General features: G+C 49.1%; 8 protein-coding genes; 3 read left to right on the forward strand and 5 right to left on the reverse strand.

Annotated features, from left to right (window-relative positions):
- Positions 1-59: 59 nt before the first annotated feature.
- Positions 60-984, reverse strand: FFUJ_07341 (related to thiol methyltransferase; the record flags this gene model as incomplete). XM_023577582.1 has 2 exons in its annotated part: positions 60-407; positions 487-984. 2 exons carry the CDS (start codon positions 982-984, stop codon positions 60-62), a joined length of 846 nt encoding a protein of 281 aa, XP_023430633.1.
- Positions 985-2,154: 1,170 nt separating this feature from the next.
- Positions 2,155-3,846, reverse strand: FFUJ_07342 (uncharacterized protein; the record flags this gene model as incomplete). The annotated part of the gene is made up of 1 exon (XM_023577583.1): positions 2,155-3,846. One exon carries the CDS (start codon positions 3,844-3,846, stop codon positions 2,155-2,157), a length of 1,692 nt encoding a protein of 563 aa, XP_023430634.1.
- A 266-nt stretch (positions 3,847-4,112) lies between these two features.
- Positions 4,113-6,178, reverse strand: FFUJ_07343 (uncharacterized protein; the record flags this gene model as incomplete). XM_023577585.1 has 2 exons in its annotated part: positions 4,113-4,194; positions 5,979-6,178. 2 exons carry the CDS (start codon positions 6,176-6,178, stop codon positions 4,113-4,115), a joined length of 282 nt encoding a protein of 93 aa, XP_023430635.1.
- A 2,970-nt stretch (positions 6,179-9,148) lies between these two features.
- On the forward strand, positions 9,149-10,128 carry FFUJ_07344 (related to mitochondrial outer membrane protein (Sam35); the record flags this gene model as incomplete). XM_023577586.1 has 3 exons in its annotated part: positions 9,149-9,373; positions 9,435-9,671; positions 9,721-10,128. The coding sequence occupies 3 exons, from the start codon at positions 9,149-9,151 to the stop codon at positions 10,126-10,128; spliced, it is 870 nt and encodes a 289-aa protein (XP_023430636.1).
- A 540-nt stretch (positions 10,129-10,668) lies between these two features.
- FFUJ_07345 (RANBPM-like protein) lies at positions 10,669-13,071 on the reverse strand (the record flags this gene model as incomplete). XM_023577587.1 has 5 exons in its annotated part: positions 10,669-10,820; positions 10,873-11,361; positions 11,412-11,658; positions 11,714-11,841; positions 12,096-13,071. 5 exons carry the CDS (start codon positions 13,069-13,071, stop codon positions 10,669-10,671), a joined length of 1,992 nt encoding a protein of 663 aa, XP_023430637.1.
- Positions 13,072-15,260: 2,189 nt separating this feature from the next.
- Positions 15,261-16,141, reverse strand: FFUJ_07346 (related to MUC1 Extracellular alpha-1,4-glucan glucosidase; the record flags this gene model as incomplete). XM_023577588.1 has 2 exons in its annotated part: positions 15,261-15,660; positions 15,717-16,141. 2 exons carry the CDS (start codon positions 16,139-16,141, stop codon positions 15,261-15,263), a joined length of 825 nt encoding a protein of 274 aa, XP_023430638.1.
- A 2,245-nt stretch (positions 16,142-18,386) lies between these two features.
- FFUJ_07347 (uncharacterized protein) lies at positions 18,387-20,351 on the forward strand (the record flags this gene model as incomplete). Its single annotated transcript, XM_023577589.1, has 1 exon — positions 18,387-20,351. The coding sequence occupies one exon, from the start codon at positions 18,387-18,389 to the stop codon at positions 20,349-20,351; it is 1,965 nt and encodes a 654-aa protein (XP_023430639.1).
- A 2,552-nt stretch (positions 20,352-22,903) lies between these two features.
- On the forward strand, positions 22,904-24,183 carry FFUJ_07348 (uncharacterized protein; the record flags this gene model as incomplete). XM_023577590.1 has 2 exons in its annotated part: positions 22,904-23,072; positions 23,129-24,183. The coding sequence occupies 2 exons, from the start codon at positions 22,904-22,906 to the stop codon at positions 24,181-24,183; spliced, it is 1,224 nt and encodes a 407-aa protein (XP_023430640.1).
- Between the last annotated feature and the right edge of the window lie 234 nt (positions 24,184-24,417).

The following is a 24,417-nucleotide window of genomic DNA, read 5'->3' on the forward strand; positions in this document are numbered from 1 at the left end:
TGTATGGTATCGAGACGTAAAAAAAAAGGGAGATTCGGTGGCCAAACCATTCGGCATGGTTATCGACTCCAGACTGAGAGGAAGTCAAGCACGGCGCCATCTGGGCTGGTGCCGGCCTTGTGCGTCCGAGTTGGTTTGAGCAGACTCAGTCGATGTAGAGCGTCGGCCCAGGGTTTTGAACAAGGGTCTTCATGGACGGTACCGTCGTCGTTGTATGCGATTTCTTCGCCAGGAGCTGCTAGGAGGGCTTCATAGAGCTCTGGGGAGACCCCCCATGGGGGACCATTGGCGGACATGGGTTTTGTCGAAGGGAATTCGAGACAAACGAGGCGACCATCATGAGAAAGCAGCTCGGTCATGCGCTTGGCCCATTTTGGTCTTGCTTCGCGAGGCAGGGCGCATAGAAACTGTACAGTTAGTTGGCTTGCTGAAAAGTAGAGGCGCCCAGGATATGTATCAACCCTGGGCTTCGAGAAGCGGAGTTACCGTATAATCGTAGATCAGGTCAAACTGGCCATCAGCGCCAGCACCTTTGGCCCAATCTTGTCCAAAGAAGTCACCAGTAACCCAGTGAATATTGCCTTTATCCAACCCATCGACAGGTTTGTATAGACCTTCTGACTCGGCTTGCTTTTGGTTCTTGATAGCCTCCTCCTTTGCAGCAGCACTGAAGTCGAGGCCCCAGACATCATAGCCCCACGAGCTCAAAAGCAGAACATCATGACCACGCCCGCAACCGGGGACTAGAGCCTTCTTCTTTTCAATAGCGCCTGCTGAATCTCGGAGGGGATGGCCACGATGATCATGATGCTGGGAGGGTGGTACGAGATCAGGTCTTTGAGCGAGGAGGTCGTGAAGAGCAATGGAGGCGGTCCCGCGGTCCCATGGTGTTAAAGCCTCTCTCCAGCAACTATCCCACTTCTCACCCTGCTCTGCGAAGGGAACAGTCGAGATGCGGTCTTCCAAAGGGTTTTCGGTAGCCATTGGCGCTTTTGGGGGGGAGGGGGAATACGAAAGCGAGACTATGTGGCGGTGATGAAAGGTGAAGAATAAATTTGCTCGATCTGGGGATACAACTCGAGCCCTCAGATAGCGCGCGTTATGAGGTGAGGGGGAGGGTCCTGTCGGCTCGGGATGGATCGATATAAGTTCGGGATGGAATAGGATGGTGGGGTTAGACAATGACGAAAGAGGGACGTTTGTGGAGAGCCATGAAAGCTGTGGAGGTTAGCAATCGGCGGTATCAGTGATTAAGGTACAGAAGCGTGTCTTTGCTTGAGGAGAATAATGTAGGTACTTACTTACCTATTAGGTAAGTAGTTGAGATACTGAGGTTGGAGATGAAAAGGGCATAATCAAATCATTTTTCATTTGGTCGCGTGAGTTACTCAAGTTTTGGAAGGAGAATTTGTACGGACATCCGGAGCACCTTCTGTAGGCCCTCGCCTAGCGTGTACGCTAGGTACCTACCTAAATGCCCTGTGGAAGGCATCTAAACTTCCATTGGCTTTGTTCTCTGAGGAGTTGCTGTTTCTTACCAGGTAGGTATGTACTATATGTATTAATGAATGAGTGATTGGGCGAGGTACTTAGATATGGCACCTTTCATGTAAGATAAGATGTTGACGGGCGAAACAATAGTTCATTGACACAAGGTCTTATGAATGATGGTAGGGGCTTGAAAAACGTCAATAACTACGTATGTTTCCCTGTCTTAGAGCATGGGCATGAGCCTCAACCGCAACGTAGTGAGTGATATAATTAGCCTGTTCCCTGCTTGGTAAATGACTTGCATGAACAGGCCGGTACAAAGGGCCCACGGGAGCAACTATAGTCAGATCTGTGGTTACACACTTATGACCTGTAACGACGCACGACAAAGCATCTGCTCACGAGATACTGAGTAGAGGGATCAGACAAGCAACATAGCGATTAGATACACAAAAGCCGACAAGCAAACAAGCAACCTACTCAAACAGAACTAACTGATCTACAATACAGATACTCTACTCGCCTCGCCTATGCAGGCATACGTACCCAGTCATCGACTTGCTTTCTTCGCATCTGGCTCAACCGACCGACCTCTTGAAGATAGCCGTGAACTTGGCCCACGTAACTCCCAAAAGACTCCACCTGCGAGGCCTCTCAGTGTTGTCACTGTCTTGGTTGGAGGGCCTTGAGAAGTGCAAAGGGATAGTCATAATCATCCTTGGAGAGTTTGTCCTTCATGGTCCCGCACAATTTTTTGAACTTTTTGCGGAGTCCACCTTTGTTAGCCTTCAAGGGTGGTTCCAGTTCCTTAGAAGCATCTGTGGATGCAGCGAGTGCTTCTGGCTGGCTTGACGACTCGTCGACCAGACCCTGTCGTGATGGTACATCAACCGTAGCTTCAGGTACCACAGTTTGTGGGATCGTCAAAGATTCGGCGCCAGTGATATGGCCCGGGATGCCATCAGACTCTTGGTTCCTTTGGAATGACTTGAGGGTGACGTCGCACATGTTCTTCACCATGGCTTTCCCTTCATCCGTGAGCTCTCCCTTCTCCTTCAACTCATAAGCAGGCATTCGTAAAAAGCCTTCCATGACCCTGACTGCGTCCACAATAGCCTCTTCACCTCCTTCGAACCAATCCTTGTGCCCTTGGCCGCACTTTTTACACCTTTTAACCCGTACATTGATGTCCCTGAGAAACAAGTGCACAAGTCTATGGGCTTTGGGAGCACCGTTGAATAAATTGGGAGACTCATAGACTGGCTTGGTCTCACATGATGCGCCATAACAGTTGTTGGGCCGTGATAGACTTGTGTTGACAGTAGTAGCGGTCCATCCAATCTTGAACAGATCCTTTTGTTCCCTGTGCTTCAGGACATACACCTTCCCCTCTCCCGCCTGCGCATGCGTGAGAGGCTTCCTCAATTCCATGACGATGGCGGCTTGATCGCTCAAGGTTCCGTTTCTCTTTAACCCAAGTCCACTAAACTGCGGGTGAACAAGTCGTGGCTCATCATCCGAGTCATTCTCCTTCATAACTGTTTCGTCCATGATGGACTCCACCATGTCGGGTTGTTCTGCGGCAACATCTTGCCTGGAATGAATAGGGAGCGACTTTGGAGGATCTCTGAGGGTTACAACATTCACCTCGGTAATGCTTGGAACAATGTTATCTTGCTGACCAACATCAACAGCCCTGTCAGGAGTCGAATTAATGCCGAGTGGAAATGGGGGAACATATCTCGGGCTCTCGTCAGATGTTGACGTATATTCAATCGTAGAGAGAGGGTTGTGATGGTCCATCCTGCTGGGGGTGCTCAGGATGAAACTGTCAAAGCTGGAAGCCAGACTTTTTTCTGAGGTTGCTGGTGTGCCGTCGTCGACAAGAGGACTTGAGAGAGGTGTACCGTATCCCACAGTAGGCGATTCGAAGACTTGATCCTGAGTCGGTGTACTAGGTAGTGACACTTCATATGAAGCGTAACCTGAGCTCTTAGTTCGGAACCTTTCCCAGTCGCCAAAGCACTCTTCAAGGAAACCGCCCGAATTATGCCTCTTGCAGTGAACCAACGGGAGAAATTCTTTAACCGTCGAATAGAACTCGACCTCGTTTGAGAATGTTTCCTTTTCCATCAATTTATTCCATACCGCCTTGGCTTCTTCTTGCTTCCCCTTAGTGCCAGTCCTGCAATTGGCAGCCTGGCATTTTTCAAAGTTGGGATAGTTGGGATCATCGTCAGAGGCAGAAAGTTTGACAAGAAGAGTGATAAGCTCTTTGAACACAGGCTGCTCAGAAAGAGGGGTCATTTTGATTCGAGCAGTTGAGACACTCAACTCGGGCTCAGGAGAATGCATTGTTGTGCCTATGGATGGCCTATTAACTATGGAAAGTCAAATGGCTGGGAGCTCTGCTTGCAAGGGGGTTGAAACTGAGTACCAGGATCAAGATACTCAGCCTCGAGAATCATATTGTTGGTTCGACTCGCTATGTTGCGAAGTCATGGTGTGATCATGGCTTGTATGCAGTTGGTTGTGTCCTGCAGACGGAAGGATTTCCCCGGGTCAGAATAGGAAATGGATGCTCCAAAGCTGAAAAGTGTTGAAACGTCAGGGGGCATACATCATGTCAAGGGCATCCAACGCTCGAGCCTCATGAAGACATTATCAGCCTTCCAGATGGCCTTTTGTATCTGTACAGTATACCTGGCAGAGTTTCAGTTTATGTAAGGTAGTTTGTGACCTCCACGCTCCTAGCCACCATCTTTTGACGAGATGGAGGGTTGCAACACCTGGTCCTCCGGCAGGGAGATCCAGATAGACACGGAGTTGACCGATACAAAGTCTTGCTACCTTGTTAGGTCTCTGCTGCGCCGTCCAAGAACCTCAGTCAAGTGCGGGGCCCTCGTGGTGACCAGGCTTGGATAAGAGAAAAGGGAGGAGATAGGGGAACTTTTGAGATAAATCGTGATGTTCTGATATCCTGGTGACTTTGAATTTGCGGCACACGGAGGGGAGTCGCATGGTGATGTCGTTTTAGTTGCAACCTCTTCGCCAGTCAGCGGCTTGAAGGCTGAAGCTGAGCCTGGAGTTGGACATTGGCCAATGCTCCCAAGCTCTGTCCCGTAGCACGATAGCCCCATGTTAATAAGCGAGCTATGAATGCCGTCTCGAGCGCATACTTTCAACTGCGCTATTGACGGCAGTACATGGCTGAATGTAAGATAGGCAGTTACTGGTGATGCTGGTAGCTTTGCCTGAACAGTGGAGCTGGCTGGGTGCCAAGTGAAAGTGCCCAAGAAGCTGGACATAGGTACAAATGAGCTCACGTGCATTTGGTTCCGAAAGGCCAAAGAAATGCCGGTAAATGTACCTGCCTCGGAGGCACGAGCTAAAGTTCAAGACAAATTTGACGTTGTATCACACTTTAGTAGGTAGAGATTGGAAAATCAAGTAGGGAGGTACTGTAAATAGCTGTCTCATCTCGTTGTAGTACTGGGAGTATCATCCATACATATCATTCCCGTTATAGCCGTAGCATTTTGTTGCAAGATTATGAGTAATGCCAAAAAGAAAACAACCTGCCCGTGGTATATATATCATCACATCCAATCATCCATCTATGTGGTAGCAGCAGCAGCAGCAACATATAATTATCCCGTCCCAGAAGTGGAGAGAGAGAATGAAAAAAAAAAGACAAAAAGCAAGAGGTCGTTCATGTGCCTCCATTTTTGTACCAAACGCCATAAACCCCGGGATGTTCGCTGTTGTAAAGGGTTAAAAAAAAGAGGAATACATGTGTCGAAAGAAAGAAATGCAATGCGATAGACCGGAGATGCTGTTGGTATGACGACAGTCCCTGGTTGCGTCTTTGTCGGTTGTTTGCAGAGAAGAAACCGAGCCGAGGATGGTAGTCGATCACAAGAATGGAGGCTTAAACTTCCTTGGTCGGATAAAAAGCCGTCAATTGCGTCAGCGCCAAACGGAGATACGATGGCCTCGCTGTGGTCCCCGGCCCGACAATCCCACGTTGACTCGAGTAGAACAGCAGCCGATACATTTCGTCGGATCAAGGGCCGACGCTATGGACGATGGATGAATGAGGCCCACTTCATATGCGCGAGTGAGCTAGGCAAATCGTTATTGTCGTCGGGAAAACACATGCCGAAAGATGTCATCGAACCATTTTCAATAATGCGAGAAAAGGATCCATCGATAAGCGTTGCCCTGGGTCGAGTTGAGTTGCCAAAAGACAAAGAATGTGAACAAGGCATTGATGAGGCGTGATTGGTGAAATGCGATAAGCCAAACATGCCACAGTCGCATAAATCCCCCAATGACATCTTGTAGTGATGCGCAGAGCTGAACAGGCTCTTGTTGTCGAGACAGGCATGATTATCGCTTCTGTTTCTAGTTTTTCTTTTTCCTATCATCGCCCTTGGGAGAAGGGAGAACATGGCCAACGTGACCGAAAGAGGTAAGTCCCCTACAGGCCACACTCTTCAAAGTCGCGTATCATGATGGCCATTTGCGCCCGCTTGGCAGCCTCGGCAATGAGCGTGAAGTCTTGGAGAAAGGCGTCGGTTGAAGGACCGTTATTGCCCTGAGCGGGAGCAGGTTGGGGGACCATCTGTACAGAAGGAGACTGCTGAGCCGAGGAGTTGGAAGTTGAGCTGGAGGGAGCGTCCATTATGATGGTTGATGATCTTGATGACGGGATAGTGACGGACAATGTTGGTATAAGCGAGCGAGTCCAGGTTTTGGTGGGAGGAGGGACAGATACACGAGATAGTATAGTGTAGAGTTGAAGGTCGGGGGAGAAGAATGTGGGAATGGGGTAGACTATGTATCCGTGAGGTTAGGCAGCCAAGAAATAAAGATACCGTAGCACAGTGACAGTTGATAAACTACTGTATGTATTGGATGTGTGTGCGTAGGATGATGTGGAGGTGGGTGTGCATGCTGTTGACCCTGGCCTGAATTATGGATATACTATGCTTATGACCGTAAAGGTAGGTAGGTAGGAAGCACAGGCATTGCGTGGGGTAAAATGACGGGGTGTCACTCTGTTGTTCCCCTTTGGTCTGTTCTCAAGAATACATATGTAGGTAACGACTTGTTTCACACGCTTGCTGCCACCTCCTTCTGCAGGGTGACGTCCCGGTAATGGCTGTAGACTCTGGAAGTTGGCACGAGTGGTGACGTTCTTGACAACTCCCAACCTAAACGTTTGATTTTAGGTGTGGTCGGTGTATTAGGCTGATGCCGCAAAGAGTTGGGTGTGCTGAAGACCCGCTTGTTAGGAGTTGACCTCTTATTCTGGCTGCGCTCCAGAACAATAAAGGGCCGAGTGTCTGGGGGCAGGATGCAAATCAAATCGTGAACGGAGACGGAGACGCCGGAGTGTGGAGGAGGTAACGAAAGATCATAAGAGAGAGGCCTAAAAATTCTCGAGTGGTTAGTAGGTAAGTGCCTACATAATATGTATGTATAACAGTGGAAGATGCCGCACGCAGTCAAAACGACTGAAGCCGAGGAAACCAAGATAGGTAGCCCTGGCCAGGGTATCAAATGGATTGGATGGCACCACAGCTTGTGACTACCTAGTAGTTACCAATTGTTCACTTGAGTTACACTTATCCGCAAGTACCGACCGTCTTCATCCACACGGTAACACACTGACAAAAAGCCCCAAGGTTACATGCAGCAATAGACAACTGTTCTGTTCCTGGATCCTAAGTTAGATAATCGCGCGGCGGGGCAGAAAATGGAACCGAGAGAAAACAAAAAGAAGTCTTCTCTGCATTACCGCAACTCGAACTCGGCCTTATGCCCGGGAGCTAACCAGAGCTAGGAACTGGGGTCTGGTTATATCATGTTCCAGGGGATCTGGGGTGCAAGTGGGAGAGAGATGTGGGATCTCAAGACCCAACTTTTCTTTCTTGTTCTTTTTTTCTTTGCTTCCTCTTGTCATTGGAGCATTGGAGTTCTTTTTTTTTTTTTTTTTTGGTTTCGACGAGTGGAAACTAGAGACCCTGAAAAAGACCGAGAGAAACCCATAAACTAATGCGAATAATAACAAGACGCTACTGTAGTAGTATCATGACATCGCATGAGATTGGATCGAGCCCTGCATACATGCACCATTGTCGCCGCACTGCGGGCATCCTGCTCCGCTTAGACGCTCACCGCTCGTCTCATCTAATCAGTTGCCTATCACTACCTATCCTCTCTTCTCTTCTTTTTAGCCGTGATGCGTTGAACCCTCCTCGGCTCGGCATCTGTTTTATTATTCGTACAAGCGCCCACCAATCATTGGACCCTTGGACACAGATAGCGTGGGGTGTGTCTTGTGTCCCCCAATCCATCCCCAATCTCTGAAAATCGAGATAGTATTGGCTGGCTTATTATAATACCAAGCAAGCTCTTTGCAACTTCTCCAGTGATAAGCAGGATCGCCAGGAATAAGAGGTCATGTTATGAAAAGAGTATTCTATAGTTCGATGACCCCAGTATTCTTATTCAGGGACTCTTGGTACCTCCTTTTATAAAGTATTGATCTGCAGCGTTACCTCATTCTGCCTGCATATTCCATGCAGGTTGTCTGTGCTCAGTCAGACAGGAATAAATAAGGTGATTCTTTAATTCTTCTTCTTTTTGGTACAGTAAGGAATCGCCTCACAACATCTAACCGGTCCGTTCATCCTATCTGACATCTGTAATTATCTGCCCAATACCAAAACAGCTTGAGAATAATTACGACCCTACTCTTTTAGCGAGCCTCAGTCCGACATAAGGGCCCGGGTTCTTTCGGAATTGGGTTTTCAGTTGGTGCGCTTGGCTATTATAGTGGGGATCCCGAACTTTCCCCTTCTCCAACTTGCTAGAGTTGGAACCAGAAAAATCACGATAGGGACGCTTGAGAATCTGCCCACTATAAACCAATTCTCCATTTTGCGCGGCTCTGTCGGACATCATTCACCGATGCTCTCACTTCGTCTGCCCTGCCTCGGGCCTCTGATCCGTCAGGTCTGGCCTGCGATCATAAAACGTCAGCCCAGAATTCAACGTTAGTGTAGAGGTGGATATCTCAAACCCTTGATAGAGCCGCTCTTGCAGAGCCAGTACTGAACCGCAGTCGCCCACCTAACTAGACTGACTACCTCAAGAGGTGCAGTGTCCGAGGCGCTTCTACAAGCCGCTCTGAGCGGATTAATGGATATTGCAGCCGCTGTTGAAACCTCGGTCTTTAAATATGCCGTAATTTGACGCAAGCTCATGAATCGCGTACGGGATCTTCATCCTATATCGAATATCATGACATAGCGTTCTAGTTTTACGGGGTATTTGACAGTGCCGCTTTGCATCATGAATCAACATGACAGGTGAATAAGTAATTGCAAGCCATTATGAGGTTATTTTCGACGCAAATGAGCAAGGGAACCGGTTTGTTGGTTCTTCCCCGTTAATTGTTTCATCATTCCCTCCGTCTTCCCCGGCCTTGGGCATGCTCTCCTCCGGGGAAAGGTACGTACTCCCGAGCCGGGGTTTTGCCCGCCGCGCCGATCCGTCCTCCGGCCTGTAGCTAAAGCTTCAACCTCCAACCACAACAAAAAAACACAAAGCTCACCGAGACACGGCCAACAAAACCGGATTCGCCATGACATATGCCGTCGACTCTCCGCAGTCGAGTCGCTGGTTTGTCGTCCCGGGACCCATTCGAAACCTGTTCAACCACTTCCCCCTTCACGTATACAGCCCCGAAGGCCTCCCCGCAAGGTCCCCCACCAGCGTACGCCAACGACCGGCCCTATATGTTTTTGTGGCAGATGAGGATGCTTTGACAGGGAAGCCGAGCTATAATCCTTCATGTCTGAAGTGGCAGGTGGGTTTATAGTTGAGGGACGCGAGTCGATAGAGGCATTGTGCTAATGCTATCTCGACAGACGGTGTTGAGAATCGCTGGTATTGACTTCGATATCGTACCTTCGAATAACCACGCTTCGCCCTCAGGCGCACTGCCCTTTCTCCTACCACCGGCCTCGCAAGTTTCGAAACCCCTTACTGGCGAGAAGATTCACAAATACGTGCGCGAGCACGCTGTCCATGAGCTATCAAGCATCACATCACCCCGCCTTGAAGCCTACCAAGCTCTCCTGACACAAAATATCCGACCAGCTTGGGTATGTACATCACCGTCACAAAATTGGAATACATGCTAATATGTTATAGCTATATGTTCTCTACCTCCTACCCGCCAATGCCCCTCTCCTTAAAAGTCTCTACCTTCCTTCCTCTATGCTCCTTCGTGCGCCTCTCCAACAGACACTCCACGCCGCGGCCACTTCCGAAATACTCAAGACAACACGACGCGCGACGATCTCGCCGTCACAACTTCTAGTTGACGCCACAACTGCCCTTCGAGCACTATCATCCCTACTAGGAGAGGATAAATGGTTCTTTGGTGCTAATGGGCCAGGCTTGTTTGATGCAGACGTGTTTGCATACACCTATCTGATAGATGAAAACGCTCTTGCTTGGCAGGACAAGTCATTGAGTCAGTGCTTGGGAGGACTGGATAATTTGAAGAGGCACAAGGAACGGCTATACAAAAAGTGCTGGGGGGTGGACACATTGTGAATCTATCAGGATGCCCACTATCCAGGAGGATATTTTCATCCCATCGTCGTAGGGAAGACGAGACACGTGCTGTATAAATATGTACTATATATATCGCAAAGGAACTGGCAAGGGAAAATAGATGCGGCCAAGCAGCCAGCACAGAATCCGGTGCCTGGAGGAATATGTTGAAAATCGATTTATCACCGATCGTCGACATTGGTCTTATCTATGTGCCGGGCATTGTACAACCCGCCGTTCTTTGCCTGCAAGAGGGGAGTTGTTGACCTATTATCCATGAAGCCATCCCCAATCTCTTCACCTGTCTATAAGAGTTCATTGGGAACACAGAACCTCCATACAAAATGCGTTGTATCGACAAAGTGCCACTCTCAGACGAGCACAGTATCTTACAGGCTCGTGTGGTAAGAAGTGAGCAGAAACAGAAAGCAAGAGAAACTCCATACTCATAGCATTACGCTGTAAAACGCCGATGACCATAAAACCCCGAGAATGCAAGCCGGCAATGAGGCAAAAGCAGGCATGTCGGCGACGCCGGAATCAGTGTTGCGGAGGTTGTGGGATTCCCTTCAAGACATCGTTTACTGAAGCAAATGCTCCCTCGCCACCGTCTTGGCGAAGGTCTTCAAGAAGCACGCTGGTCTGAGCATAAACTTTCTCTAGTGCTGCTCGAGACGATTTGCCGAGGGATACTGCTTGTTTGTTAGTATTGTCAACAACTGATATGTTCCTCTGTCAACTTACGTAAAATGGCCGAGTTTAGTTCCTCCGCAACAGTAACTCTACCATTCCTATCCAAGAGGTGGCTGACTTGAGGCACCTTGAGCGGGTTTTCATATGCCAACAATGCCCAAATCTCATTAAGTGCCTTACTGACCTCTACCCGTGGGTCATTGACGTATTGTTCCTGGAGTGTCCGTCCGTATTCCAGCATGTTGCGCTCAAGCTCTGCAATCACTGTATTATTCTCACCACCATCGGCATCCCTCGAAGTATTTTCGCTGCCGTTAAGATCCAGATCCATTGTCTGAGGTGTGGGGTTGTTAACATGCCCGTTACCCTTGGTCTCATTGCGCATGTTGAGCTGGGCCGCCTTTCGCACCAACTCGATAAACTTGCGACATTGCAATCTGAAATAGACTTGTTCGTTATCCTTTAAAACGTGGGGATAGTATGCATTGGTATACTTGAGCGCCCTGTCAATATCCCCTTCGAGGATTGCACGCCGGATCCCTGTGTTGTGGTCAGAAGTATGACATGGCAACAAGAAATTGTGATCTTACGTTGGCGATTATTTGCGTCTTCGTCATCCCTAATGCTAACACCGTCGACTTTGACTCCGGGGTCAAGGCTTAGAGCTTCTTTTTGCTTCTTCATGTCTTCTGCAAAAGCCCGAGCTGTACCAACGTAGCCATCATGTTGGAGGAACTGGAGAACAAGTGCCTGGATTACATCGGTTTCGCTCAAGTTTGGGACGAGACTTGACGTGTCTGTAGCTTGAATATCTTTCTGGACTCTGTCGCGCTCTTCCTAAAAGGGCATTAATTATGCATCATGCTGTGTGTGGGGTGTTACACAGGCCTACCCGCATCATGTCGTCGATGTTATAAACAAAAGGGGTTTGTCCAAAATTGACTCGGATGGACTCGCCGGGCTTCTTGAGGCTAATCGCTGGGTATAGCCTACCTCTGTTAACATCGTTGAATGCCGTGACTATTGCTTGTTAGCAAGGGACGCAAGATGACCTGCTTCAGGAAGCAAGAAAACCGAGGACCCCTATCCTGAGTGATAAGAGATTCAGGTAAATCCAGTGCAGACTTAGATGCTCATCACTTAGGATGATGACAGGCCTAAGTTTTATTAATTTAGGGTGGGCTTGAGAGGCCCTGGGGCCAGTCTTTTCGTCCCCCAGGATAGAGGCCCCAAGTTTTCTTACTTCATCGGGCTGTTGGTGTGCATACACATACTTAGCTTAACTCCATTTTTGGTGAAGAAGGCGGTGTTCTCCCTGAAATTCACACCACAACCAATCACGTCATATGCGTTGTATCCAGGGCCGTAGTGTTTTCCTATATTTGATCCTGCAAAACATCGCCCGTCGTCGCCGTGATAGCCCCAGGCCTCGGGCTCCCAGCCAATAGGCCGTGACAGATTGACGTTCTTGGTTGCAAAACCAATACCTATAGTCGCATCGTCGCGTTTAGCTGTTGCTATTTGCACCTCGAAGTAATAAATTCCGCACTGGGGGGGCATGTAGTGGTCGGCGCGGACCGCACAAGCCATGTGGTCTTGGTCGTGTTGGTTTTTAGATCCGATGTACTTCACAGTACAGCCGTCAGCCTGGATCTCAATGCCTCCCCACTGATCATCCTTGTTCCATTTTGTTGGCAAAGGTGCAAGGTCATCCTCCTCCTCAAAGGCCGGAGGGCGCTCTATAACAGTGTGCGACATGCCTCGATGCGAACCGGGGGGCAAAGGATGCTGATTGAACGTAGCGGAGTGCTGGGATAAACCATTCGCTGGAGTCGAATCGCGGCGGGACTGAACTTTAGCTTGGTGTGCCTCTTGGAGTTTCTGGACGTATGTCGAGCTCTCGAGATAAGATGGAATAAAGAAAGTCTCGTCCTCGTTCTTGGAATTATTATCAACTGCCCCAGATTCCACAAGCATGTTAAAGGCTCGTGAGAAGGACGGAAGACCAGTTCTCCGAGCGTTCGTCTCAATCCCAACAGTTTCCATGATGGTATTCGTCGCTTCGGAGCCCAGAAGGTTGAGCTCGTCGGATGCACTGAATATCGAAGTACGGGCAGGATGTGTATAAAAGTTGGGAGTATTGGCGATAGCTGAGTTATGCGGAGGAGAGAAATGAGCGTGGTGAGTGGATGGCGAAGCTGGTTCGGGACGAGCAGACGAGCGAGAAGCTTGGTGAAGGGGACTTGCCATGTCCACGACAAGCAGAAACGAAACAGCCCGGCTATCACCTAAGGTACCTTGGTAGTAAGACACCCAACAGCAAAGGCAGGTGAGTTGACTGCCAGGTGAAGCCCTAGGATGTGTTCCAGCGCAGGCTTGTAGTGGGGGTGTGAGCTATAGCGTAGTCGGTAACAGTCGTAACCGTCGTCTGGAGGTGGAAGCACGAGCTTCGGATGCGTCGACAAATTACCGGCAAGTCTGACAAAGCGGAGCAGAGAGTGAAGTAAATAAACAATAGCAATAGACTCAAGTGATCTTGGAGTTGGGGGAACAAGTCGACTTATGTACTATAGCGGTGGGTAGTTGTAGGAGAAGACGAGTGGATGGTGATGGTGATGGTGATGGACGGGGCGGGTAGAGGTGGAGGTGGTTCCCGTCAGAACAACAGCGCGTCACCGTTACCACTCGCTAACTTCTAGCAGCTAAAGAGACTCAGGTTAAAAGAAGAGGAAGAAGAGGAAGATACGGATGTATCTCAAGTAGGAATGACTCGTTAATTAGCCATCATTAATAGGTTAGTAGTCAACATGAATCGAGTCTGGTTTGACGAGAAAAGCCGATACTGTACATCACTCATCATGGCTACCAACTTGCGCTATCTATCACGAGGGTCACTCTTCTCCCCCAGCGGGTATAGTCCTGCCTGGCCTGGCCTGGCCTGGCCTGACTTGACCTTGTCTGTTAAGCTTTCACCTAGCAAACAGCTGCATTAACTTAACAGTGGAGGCCCAGCTTCCCCGCTGCCGGGCCGGACCCTTTCTAACCTGCATTGCTCCAGGTCCCCATGCAAATGGAATCGCCCCAACATAGCCAAAGGCTGAGGCGTGATAATGGACGATAGCACGATAGCACATGGTCCTGAACCTATTTCTTTCAGCGCGTTTCCGTGTTCCGAAAAGAAACATTCGAGTGATGACAGTAGCAATAGCTAAATCTGCCCTGCCCTGGTGCAGAAACAAGTTGAGGTTTCCTCGCTCATAAGTTGGCGAGGTTATTTGCTGACTTATTCCGGTGCCTCCAATGAGCATCTCCATCTCGATATGGATATTCCAGGTTGGTTTGGGTTTCGGTTTCAAACCTGTTCGCTCAAGCCCCTCCAGGCATCATTCATCAGCCACCATTTTTATCCTAAAAGCAAGATCCCACGATTAACCGCAAACCATTCAAAGCACAATCAACCAAGTATCAATTGAAATCCAGGGCAATACAGTTACACTTTCATCCCCTACCATAGTCAACCGGGCATGAAAGTCACGGGACGCCTCTGGTGTCGATGACTAAGCTTTGTGAGCTCCCTGCAACCACACCACAACATCAAGACATGACCCCGATGAGAAAGACGAACCAAAACGTATCCACAGTCTGGCCATTGGGCCATCTCAAGCCCCGAAAACTCTTCCCCGACCGCTGGATTTGAGAGTTCCCTCATGTAAGAGATCATTACTCGTCGAAACAGGCGATAAAATGAAGGCATGTGACTTTGGCTCCAACATTGCGACCAATAATATTACCTGATGAGAACGCTTAGAGAATCATTCTTGACATGAAGAGCTTTCTGCCACGTCTACTTAGAGTCATCGCGAGTTGGCATCTGCGTCACAGCTTCTTTTAGACCTACGTGGCGCGTAATCTCAAAGGGTGAGCCATTAACGACTGAAATTATCGACACTACTTTTAGATAGGCTGCGACAAGAGCACAACGTTTGCAGTAAACAGCGGATTAGCGCCCGTCTTCCAAGCTAAGGGCGCATGGATGGTAGAATGACAGATAGCATATATCCTTCAAGAACAAATATTTGATTGCTCATTTCAGAGAATTACCAGAGTATATCTAACGTTACCCCATCGTAACAGCAATTGTACATCAAAAATATGCTCCGCCGGCCCTGGTACGGTTTAATGCCAATCCTTTTCCACAGCGTTCCATCGTCGCTGATCCGTAACGCCCAGCGACACCAGCGTCGCTTTTTTGAAAAACATAAAAAGATTCCGAATGAATGAACGGTCATGCTCGGTATGAGAGCATCTCAGTCTCACTGACGAGCCAAGGATGAGTTGTCTGCCAACCTAGAACGCCCGCAATATCTCGCGCTATAAAACACTCTCTGGTATCAGAGCCAAACGAAAAGGGAAAATATGTAGCATCGTAGAGTGAATTTTTATGAAGCAGCGGCGATAGCAAGAGGTGCCGGCGACGAGGCGTGGTTGCTTGGCGCACTTTGCATCTCCACGTCGTTGGCAGTATTGCTATTGCTAGCACTGTTGCTCTCGTGGCCGTTCTCTTTGTTCTCCTTACTGCTGCCCTCGGCTGATGCAGCAGTAGAATCCTCGGCGCTGGATTCGGGGGCCTTCTTTTGAGGTGCCACCCAGCGAGGAATCTCCCATGCCACACCGGTGAAGCTCTTGAGTTGGAATCCACCCTTGGCCCATCGGCGACAGGGTTTGCCTGAGCGATCGAGAGCGCGAAGTCCGGCGTTGATAGCCCCTTGATTCGCTTTGGGCCCCAGCTTGTGACCTCCGGCTGGCTTGGAACCTGAGTGATCGATCGTTCCGTCCTCCCTGGGAAGAGTGGTCAGTCCAATGTTCAGATATGTGTTGGGGTTGCAAAAACTTACAGACGGGGCTTCTTCTTGGGGCCAGGCTTTCCTCGAGGCTTGGGGACACCATCTATTGTACCGTTGGCGCCAGCGGCAGATCGCTTGACGCCCTTCTTCTTCGGTCCATCGGTAGGCGGTCCCATAGCCGAAGGGGCTGGTGTCCCGTCACCGGGAGTTGCCTCAGGAACAGGAGTAGCGGCGTTGGAGTCCGAGGCATTGTCGCCATTCGTGTTGCTGGCTGGTGGTTGCGAGCCAGAAGCGGACACGGCATCGGTAGGTGAGTCGGCGTTGGCTTTCATGTCCTTGGAGGGAGATTCTTCCTTGATAGAGTCGGGCGCGAGCAGAGCACGCAACTTGTCGGGCGACACCTTGCGAGTGACAATCAAGCTGGCCTTGGTGCTGGACTTGCGTCGCGCGTCGGCGGACTTGACTGGAGGAGCCATGGTGTCGAGAGAGGTCGATGTTACGAAGAGCTGATGGTGATGCTATTGTCTAGGAAGGGTTGTCTGACGAAAAGGTGATGTGTGATGCTGATTGATGATATTTTGCAAGCGGCGAAGGATAGTGGAAGAAGGTTAGGGAAAGGAGCAGGATTTGAGAATGGACTGGTGACAGGAGAGGCGGCAAATAACCAAAGACCCGGTGGTGATCCCGTGGTGGACAGGACGTGGTCAGGGGTGGTGGGCTTTTGGGGCTTGCGTGGAGCGAGTCTTAGTAGTAGTGGGAGATTTATTAGGAGGAGCTGAGTTGCGATCACAGACAGACAGGTCGGTTTGTCATTCAGCCTGGTGCCGGGCCAAGATTGATTTCAGGCTGGTGATGATGGGTTTGCGGTGGTGAAAAGTGGAAATGAAAGTAATGGAACAGAGGGCAAAAGCCTTGTCTTGTAAGGTTGGGGTCTTGGTATTGTTGTCATTTTGGATTCTGGAGCTGGGGCCGAGGGCGGCGCACAAGGAGAGGAAAAATCGGTTGGGTTGGGTTGGTTTGATTTCCCGCGTTTCTTCACACTCACTCAGTCAGAGCAGGAGCGAGAGCAAGTGGCAGTGGCATACGAACAAACTTGGGGATTTCAGGCCCAGGTCCAGCCCGTCTCCTCTGTTACCAGATTGAGTTTAGTGCCACTTCTGCCGCATGGCAGGGGTACCGCTTCTTTCCAGCCAATCAACGCCCCGGTATGTCCTTAATCTCTCTCAAAGCAGCGCCTCGAATTCTATTGTTATTCCACTCCTCCTAGGCGACTGAGCGAACTCAGCGACCGAAAGCTCGTTTCAATCAAGTTCCCACGGTCACTTCATCGCCTTCAGCCCCCGAATTGTCCCTGCAATCCATCAGCGATGATCACCACGTATTTTGATCGCCAAAGAGGCACGAATTCCATTGCCTCACCTTGTCAGTAGCCATTTCATCGCTACATATACACAAGACTCTTCACGGCTTCATGTTGCGATGCTCTGTAATGGTCACAATGACCCTGATCAATATTCACATATATTGAATAACCAATGAAACCGACAAAACTCACCTCAGCCAACTCGGAGAGCACTGTAACTTCCATCTGGCCCTTTTTATCCCCCTCATTCAGTCGCATTTGCGTGATAGCCCTCCCTTAGCCCGCGATGACGGTTCAATATCACTCAGCAAGCCCCTGCAATAATCAGGGTGGCGGAACTCTACGATTCAATTCACCTGCAGAATAACTTGGCATTGCTTTTTAACTGCCACTCGGATTTCTCTAGCCTGTCTAGGGAGGAAAAGAAAACTCAGGACCTCGATCCCAAATGATAGAAAGACAAAAAGACAAAGGTAATATAGGATAAATTTAGGACACCTTTTGCTGGGTCTTTTTTGACCCACTATCTTCAGGTCTGATCTTGTCTTGCTCCCTGAGGCCTTTAAATTCAAGTCTGATTCCAAGTGGTCAAGTCCCTTGAAATTTCATCTTGTGCAAATCATCATCGAATACCTCACGATCCTTGCAGACACGAATAACAGTAAATCCCGATTAATATTTACCTTTGAAGCTTTCGGTTTCTCTGTCCAAACTTTCTCCCCCAAATGCCACATCGCGTGGTTACAATTATCCACCTGTGATTGTAAAAACTTACTCCGGTGCAACCGAGATCCATTCGTAGTTTGGTGGTACCGAGCGAAGTATCCCGGCCGAGAAATTAACTTACCTGACCAAGACCCAAGCGTCGTCACGACTCCGCCAAACAAATCTTGTGTCCAATTCTGACTTCCGTCATCCGTGATGCACCAGAGAGATTCCGCTGCGCATTGCCTCGATTCCCCGCAGCGATCAACATGACGGACGGGCTGCACTCGGCAACAATATCAGGAATACCTGCTTCAGCGCATAACCACGCTACATTTGACTATCCATATGATTCATTCGGGTTGTCTACAAAGAAAACTAAGCGTGACACTGCCTAAATTGCCCACTCACCACAGGAATGAAAGGCTTCCTTGGTCCGCGGTGAAACAACAAGTGTTGATCCATTCATTGTATGCCCACCCGAGACTGAGACACCATGGCAAGCGTTGCTATCACGATAGTTGGAATGTGTTGCTCCCCTACAACCTAAAGCCCGTGACAAAAGGTATATCATGGCAACCTGTCAGCCAGCAATGGACTGCAGAGCATCGCACATTGTTTATTCAATTCTTTTCCATCACCAAGTCGACACAATGATTCGATTATACATTCTTCTCTGGCTTCTACCATGTCTCTTCCTTACCACCCCACTCACCCATGCGGCCCTTCTCCCTCGTCTCAAAGCTTCGTTCAGACTGCCAGGCGTAGTCTTCAGTGAACCGGTGGCTCGATCTTTCAAGGTGGTGCCTTTCAAGGAGATTCCTGGGGAAGCACACCATGGTCATGGACTTCGCCAAACTCTCGGCCTTGTGAAGAGATTGGTTGAAGACCAGGGCGATATGGTTGCGGTTACCGAAGAAGCTCTTCAGGAACTTCTGGATCAGATAAACAAACTCCATGAGCAGGTGAACAGCATGATGCCATCTGGTGCCACGGACAAACAACCTACTCTAGGGACAGGCACTTCGTCAGGAGGCCAGTCTGGCCAATCCGATCAATTACCTGCAGGTTCTTCTGATGAGTCTACAGGTAGCGAACAGTCTGAGGAGCCTGCTCCCTCTGGCAAAGCCAGCGTTTCTAGACCAGGCGTTGCTTCGGATCCATCAGAAGCTCCTGTGGTTTCGGACCCTTCTCTACGCTCCCCGTTACTGTCACAGGCAGACGTCGCCACGATTGTCGAGTCTCAGGCTCCTGGCGCTCCAGCTCAACTACATGCATCGCAGATAGATACTGGCAGGCAGGCAAAGACTGATCTGGCGCAGCCCGCGGCAAATCCTACCCAGGTCATAAACGGCGAATCTACTAACAGCAAGCCTGAAGCTGAAAGGCTGTCTGGCAACAGCGCTGCCGTGACACTGCCTGAGGGTGCAGGTGCTTCTGGAAAGGGGGACGTCGTGAAATCAGGTGGCCGTTCCAAGAATGCTGTTGCTCAACCGACTGGTGAAATTCAGGCTTCGATGGGAACACAACTCAGCACAGCACAAGATGTCAAACCAACAGAAGAAGGAAAAGCCAAAGATCCTCGTATCTCATCTGCCAAGCAGGCTCCTGAGGCCAGCAGTACTGCGCCTGGGGAGGCATTTGTAGAGAATCCCGATAATGTTGTCCAGACGGTCACGACCAATGTCAGCTTTGGTGGACAGACTAGTACTTCAGCAACTAAAGAGACCCAGAGGCCATCTGGTGCCAAAGATGATGAGTGTGTTGACGAGGTAAGTAATCTACCCTTCATAAGTCGAAACCCTAACTGCACACCAGGTGGTAGGATCGAATCCGCGAGCGAGCCAGCACAAGATACCACGATAACTGTCGTCCTCGTACCTACTCCAGAAGAAGATCCTTCCAAGGCTTCTGCAACGGAATCCTGGACACAGATAACAGAAGACTCCCCTGCAACTGCCAAGGCCGAGGGAGCGGCTCCAGCTTTAGAGACAGAAGCCACCTCCACCCCGGATATCAACGCTGGAGACTCTCAGCAGCTTGCAGCACCAACCTTACTCTCAAATCCATCTGCTGTTTCTGCACCTGAGCCGACAGCGTTGAGCCTTAGAACTCTTGTTTTCACATCAGTCCTTACAAGGTCTTCAACCATCCTAGTAACTACTGTACGCACGGAGTTTGTTAATGCAAATCAACCCACTGCATCATTGAAAGCCCCCGGCCATGTTTTCAAAGAAGACGAAGATACAGGCACGAACGCAGCGTTCAATAAGGGTGGAAAGCTTGCTTTGGAGGGGAGTGTCAATGAGGAAAGCACACCAGGTACAAACATCCATAACCAAGACAGATTAGAGAACTCCACTAACCATTTGATAGAAACTCTTAGGGGAACTCCTCTCGCGTTGGAGACAAAAGCCATTCTGACTACAACAACGACCACCATCAGTTTGAGCCATGTTGATGTCATGACAACCCCTGAACCCAGCCAAGAGGCTCGGTCTATTTCTTCACCTTCATCTCATGATGCTGGAGGCATCAACGAGACGTTCCATGCAACACCAAACAGTGGATTCAGAACAATTCCGAGGTCATCAGCTAGTCTGGCAGAGAGAGCATAGATGCAGATATGCATGATTTGCTCTGGAGTTAAGTGCCTTAACAATGTTTGGGTTTGGATGTTTTAGAATGATCACTATGAATTTATGTTGGATTCCCCCTTTGGTACGCTAGTCATATAAATGAGCATTAATTTCTGTTTCACCCACAGTACCGTGTCGTTGGAAAAGCAATAGTATATAACTATCCACAGTCCTGCGAATGCTACACTCTATCAAATTTTGAAACCGGGCAGAGTCGTATCCCGAGTCAAAGGCAAGCCATAGTTGTATGTAGACATGCTCGTCACGTAAGAATGCGGATCTAATGCTACGAAAGGTCATTATGGGGAAAGGGTGAGGGTATTATTTGAAGAGGCGACTTAAATGATCTCGGACAAGGCTAAAAACCAGTATGGACGGCATCGCGGGAGTTGGAACAGCCAACAAGAGAGCATGCCGAGCTCGAAGGCGTTGAACCAGTAGCTAGAAATGGCTTTACGCTATTAAGAAAGTGATCAACACCAAATATACAAGGCTCATAAACAGAATATCTAAACAGTCTGCAAGATCAAGCTCATAGTATCAGCTAATTTTGTTGGTGTCATGGGGCATTACAACATCACAATATCTAAGTGCTCACTGCGGAGCCGCTTGTGAGCATCCATCGAGATATTCAAGGAGTGACCAGAAGCGGCCTCCGGTGAAGTGTATCACGGCAAGTCTTGTCAGATCAAGTACCTCACTGACACTGCCAATGAAAGTCTCAGATGTAAGTTTTCTAAAAGGACTCCAAGAGTTGATTGTGTCCAGCCAGCCGTTGGTGGAATCCGAATATGTTACACCATGGTGTAGAGTCTCCATACGAGTCAGTACCTAGGAATTCATGCACAAGCTTAAGCTACTGGCATAATCTTGAGGGAGCCTCCAACCCAAATCGTCGGTAGTACCATCACGTATCAAGATTATCGCAAGGGATGTGATCGGGACTTTGAAGAGAAAACGGGACGAGACATTTTAGCATTTCTCAATGTTTCATGGAGATTCTTTTATTCTTCCTACAAGCGTTCCCATTAACTGTATCAAGGGTCATTATCTGTACTATGGCTTCTTACTGATACTAAGCATATTCCCAACTCCTCGTTGTCATCCTACAACTCAGCGAGTAATGCTCGGTATCCGTAATTCTCATTCAGTAAGTATGGAAGCCTTGGCTTGGTAATTTATTCATGGTTTGAAAACCGAAGGTTGACGTGGGTTCGATCAATATTGTAGAGGAATTTGATATCCTGTGGAATCATTTTAGTCGTCAAGAAGGAAACCACTATAATATATCAAGGTTTCTCTCCTGACAGTATTGAATATCCACCGATTTTAGGAAGCAGAAATGACCTCACAACACCAGAGTATTTGCCGTGAGCCCACTGAAACAGAGAGTGTGCTCCTGTGTTCACCTTGCAGGAGGTATGAAGAGTCGTCTTATGACTAGGACATCGATATAGTGTACATGCAATGCGAGCTCGATATAGAACCCGGAGATGTAATCCAGATACTCAACAAATATTTGCATAGTGAAGGTACAGGCCATACTTGATAAGCTGTTCGTAAATGTGGGAAGAATATCAGCTCCTGTACCGTTGCGACACAATGTAGATATGTACTTGATCTGTCTTAAGCATATCAATTTACTCATGGAATATATAAGCAAGGCATCGTTGGCCGTTCTTCTTTGTTCAGACCAATGTATAATAGCGTTATTGTTGTTATATGGCGGGGTTTGTCCACAATGGGCGTTTGATTCTTTGTCAGATGCGCAGCAGAAACTCGCTCGTACATCTGTATTAGTCTGTCCTGTTTACAAAAGATCTTCCTGGTGAGATTTGGGATGCACCTAAGATGCAGGGACTGTATAGACTGAAAATCATATGCATACATAGATGCTTCTTATTCATCGTATACCTACTCAACTACAGTCACAGCTGATACCGCTTACAAAGTATCCTCGCTATTATCCGCCAGCATGTGATTCGCATGTTTCAAATCCCCATTCTCGACAGGTCTGGACACTCAGTAATATGTATAATACATCAAATTTAATTCTCCGGTGAACATGTCAGCCTGAAGCTACCATTGCGGGTTTTATACCACGTTGGGCAATGTCATGTAAGCACTTGTGGCTTCAGCCCCATTGTAACAGTTCTCTGCCACGTTGTGGTCAACCATTTCCTTAACAGCTCCAGAAATGACTGAGAAATTGGAAATGAACCTGAAGTACATTGAACAGCAGACCAATGATAGCCATGCATCCGATATGGTAGGGCAGATCGCAAACGCGGAGGCCCTGTCACTCTCCGTCGCACGTCGCACGTCGCACGTCGCCCAGGCGAGTCTTACATGCATAGACCTCTCTTGAGTCTTGGCTCCCATCACATTCTTTTTCTTTGTTCAACTGCGCTCATCAAATTCCGGCTTCTGGTTAACTCAGCTGTGAGATAGAATACGCTTCATAGGAGATGCGACGATGAACACTGCGCTTTGTTGAATCTTCCGTCAGTCTTCCTTCTGCTGCTCTCATCATGAAGCTTCTCAGTTGTCTCGTCTTTGTCCCTCTTGCCGTTGCGCACAACCCACGGCAGTATGAGGCACTCCAAGCGGCTCCTGGCGACTTGATGCCACGCTTCTTTATCGATCGCTCATTTCCTTTGGCAAAACGCGCAGGAGACTGTGGTTCGAATCATCACAACTGTAGGTCCATCCGGATGCTATAATGCTCTCGGACACCAAACTCATTTATGCCACAGGTCTAGAGGTTGGATTTCCAGATGATTGTTGCGACAACGACTCTTATTGCTACGTCAACCGAAAAGGCGACCCGAAATGCTGTCCTATAGGCTCCAACTGCTCCAGCGATTCGCCGTGTAGTTCGAATGCTTATTTCTGTACCCGCACCGTCACAAGAAGTGGAACTGCCACTGCGCAAGAGGGCTGTTGTGATCGCAAGTGTCCCAGGACGAGTCTTTACCTTTGCCCAAGTAGCCTTGGTGGAGACTGCTGCGGCTACAACTCTGAGTGTCGGGAGGGTGGCGATTGCGCCTCTACGAGACCGGCTTCGAGAACCGACCTCCTGTCGCCCATTCCTTCAGGCTGTACCACCTCGCAGCATAAATGCTCTGATGGTGCAGGCTGCTGTGACAATGACCAAGAGTGCACCCAGGTCAGCGGTAACGGATATTGCGCTCAAGCTACACCGACAGAAAGCGGTGTCACAATTGTCGACGACGACGACGACGACAATGGCGACGGCGGCCTGTCAGACGGTGCAAAGGCTGGTATTGGCGTCGGTGTCGTCGTGGGAGCGAGCATCATTGTTGGCGGGCTGATTTGGATGTGTCTGCGCAAGCGACGCCAGCGCACTGCATCAAGGCCATCAGCATCTGGCGAAGGAGAGGGCAGTGCGCCCCCTAGAGATGCCATGACAGATATATCCGGGAGCCATGCCCGGTCAGGCTTGACCCAGGATTACTTTGGACCAGACCCAGCAGCAGGACCATATACAGAACAAGCAAGCTCACGGGTCACCTCACCTGGAAGAACTGCTGCTGTGCCCATGCATGCACAATCCCCTGGAGATATCGCCGCACCCGTGGAGATCGACTCAGCGAATAGGGACGGCAGCGATCTTTTGTCACCCATGTCCAGCCCGAGTATATACCAGACACCCCTTTCTGAAACAATAGACGGCCGGTTCGAACTATACGGTAACGACTCGGCCATAACACCAGACCGTCCTTTGTCGATCGTTCCCACCCCTCCACAGAGTGTAGCGGGGGATGTTGTACCAAAGCAAAAGCAATAATTCAAAGGAGAAATGCGTTCCGTTCTATTTGTTTCTGTTGCTTATAAACGCCTAGCCAGACCATTCGTGCAAAGGGTTGATCCAAATATTCAACAGTCCCGGCGCGACAAACAAGCTATTATGTGCACCGAAGTTATCCCTCAGAACTCCGCGCCAAAAGAAAAAGTAAATCATAGAGGCACCACCTAATAGTCCTTACAACGCCGTCAAATGAGATGTACTGGAAATATGAAA

Source organism: Fusarium fujikuroi, chromosome FFUJ_chr05 (assembly GCF_900079805.1).
Source record: "Fusarium fujikuroi IMI 58289 draft genome, chromosome FFUJ_chr05".
NCBI lineage: Eukaryota > Fungi > Ascomycota > Sordariomycetes > Hypocreales > Nectriaceae > Fusarium > Fusarium fujikuroi.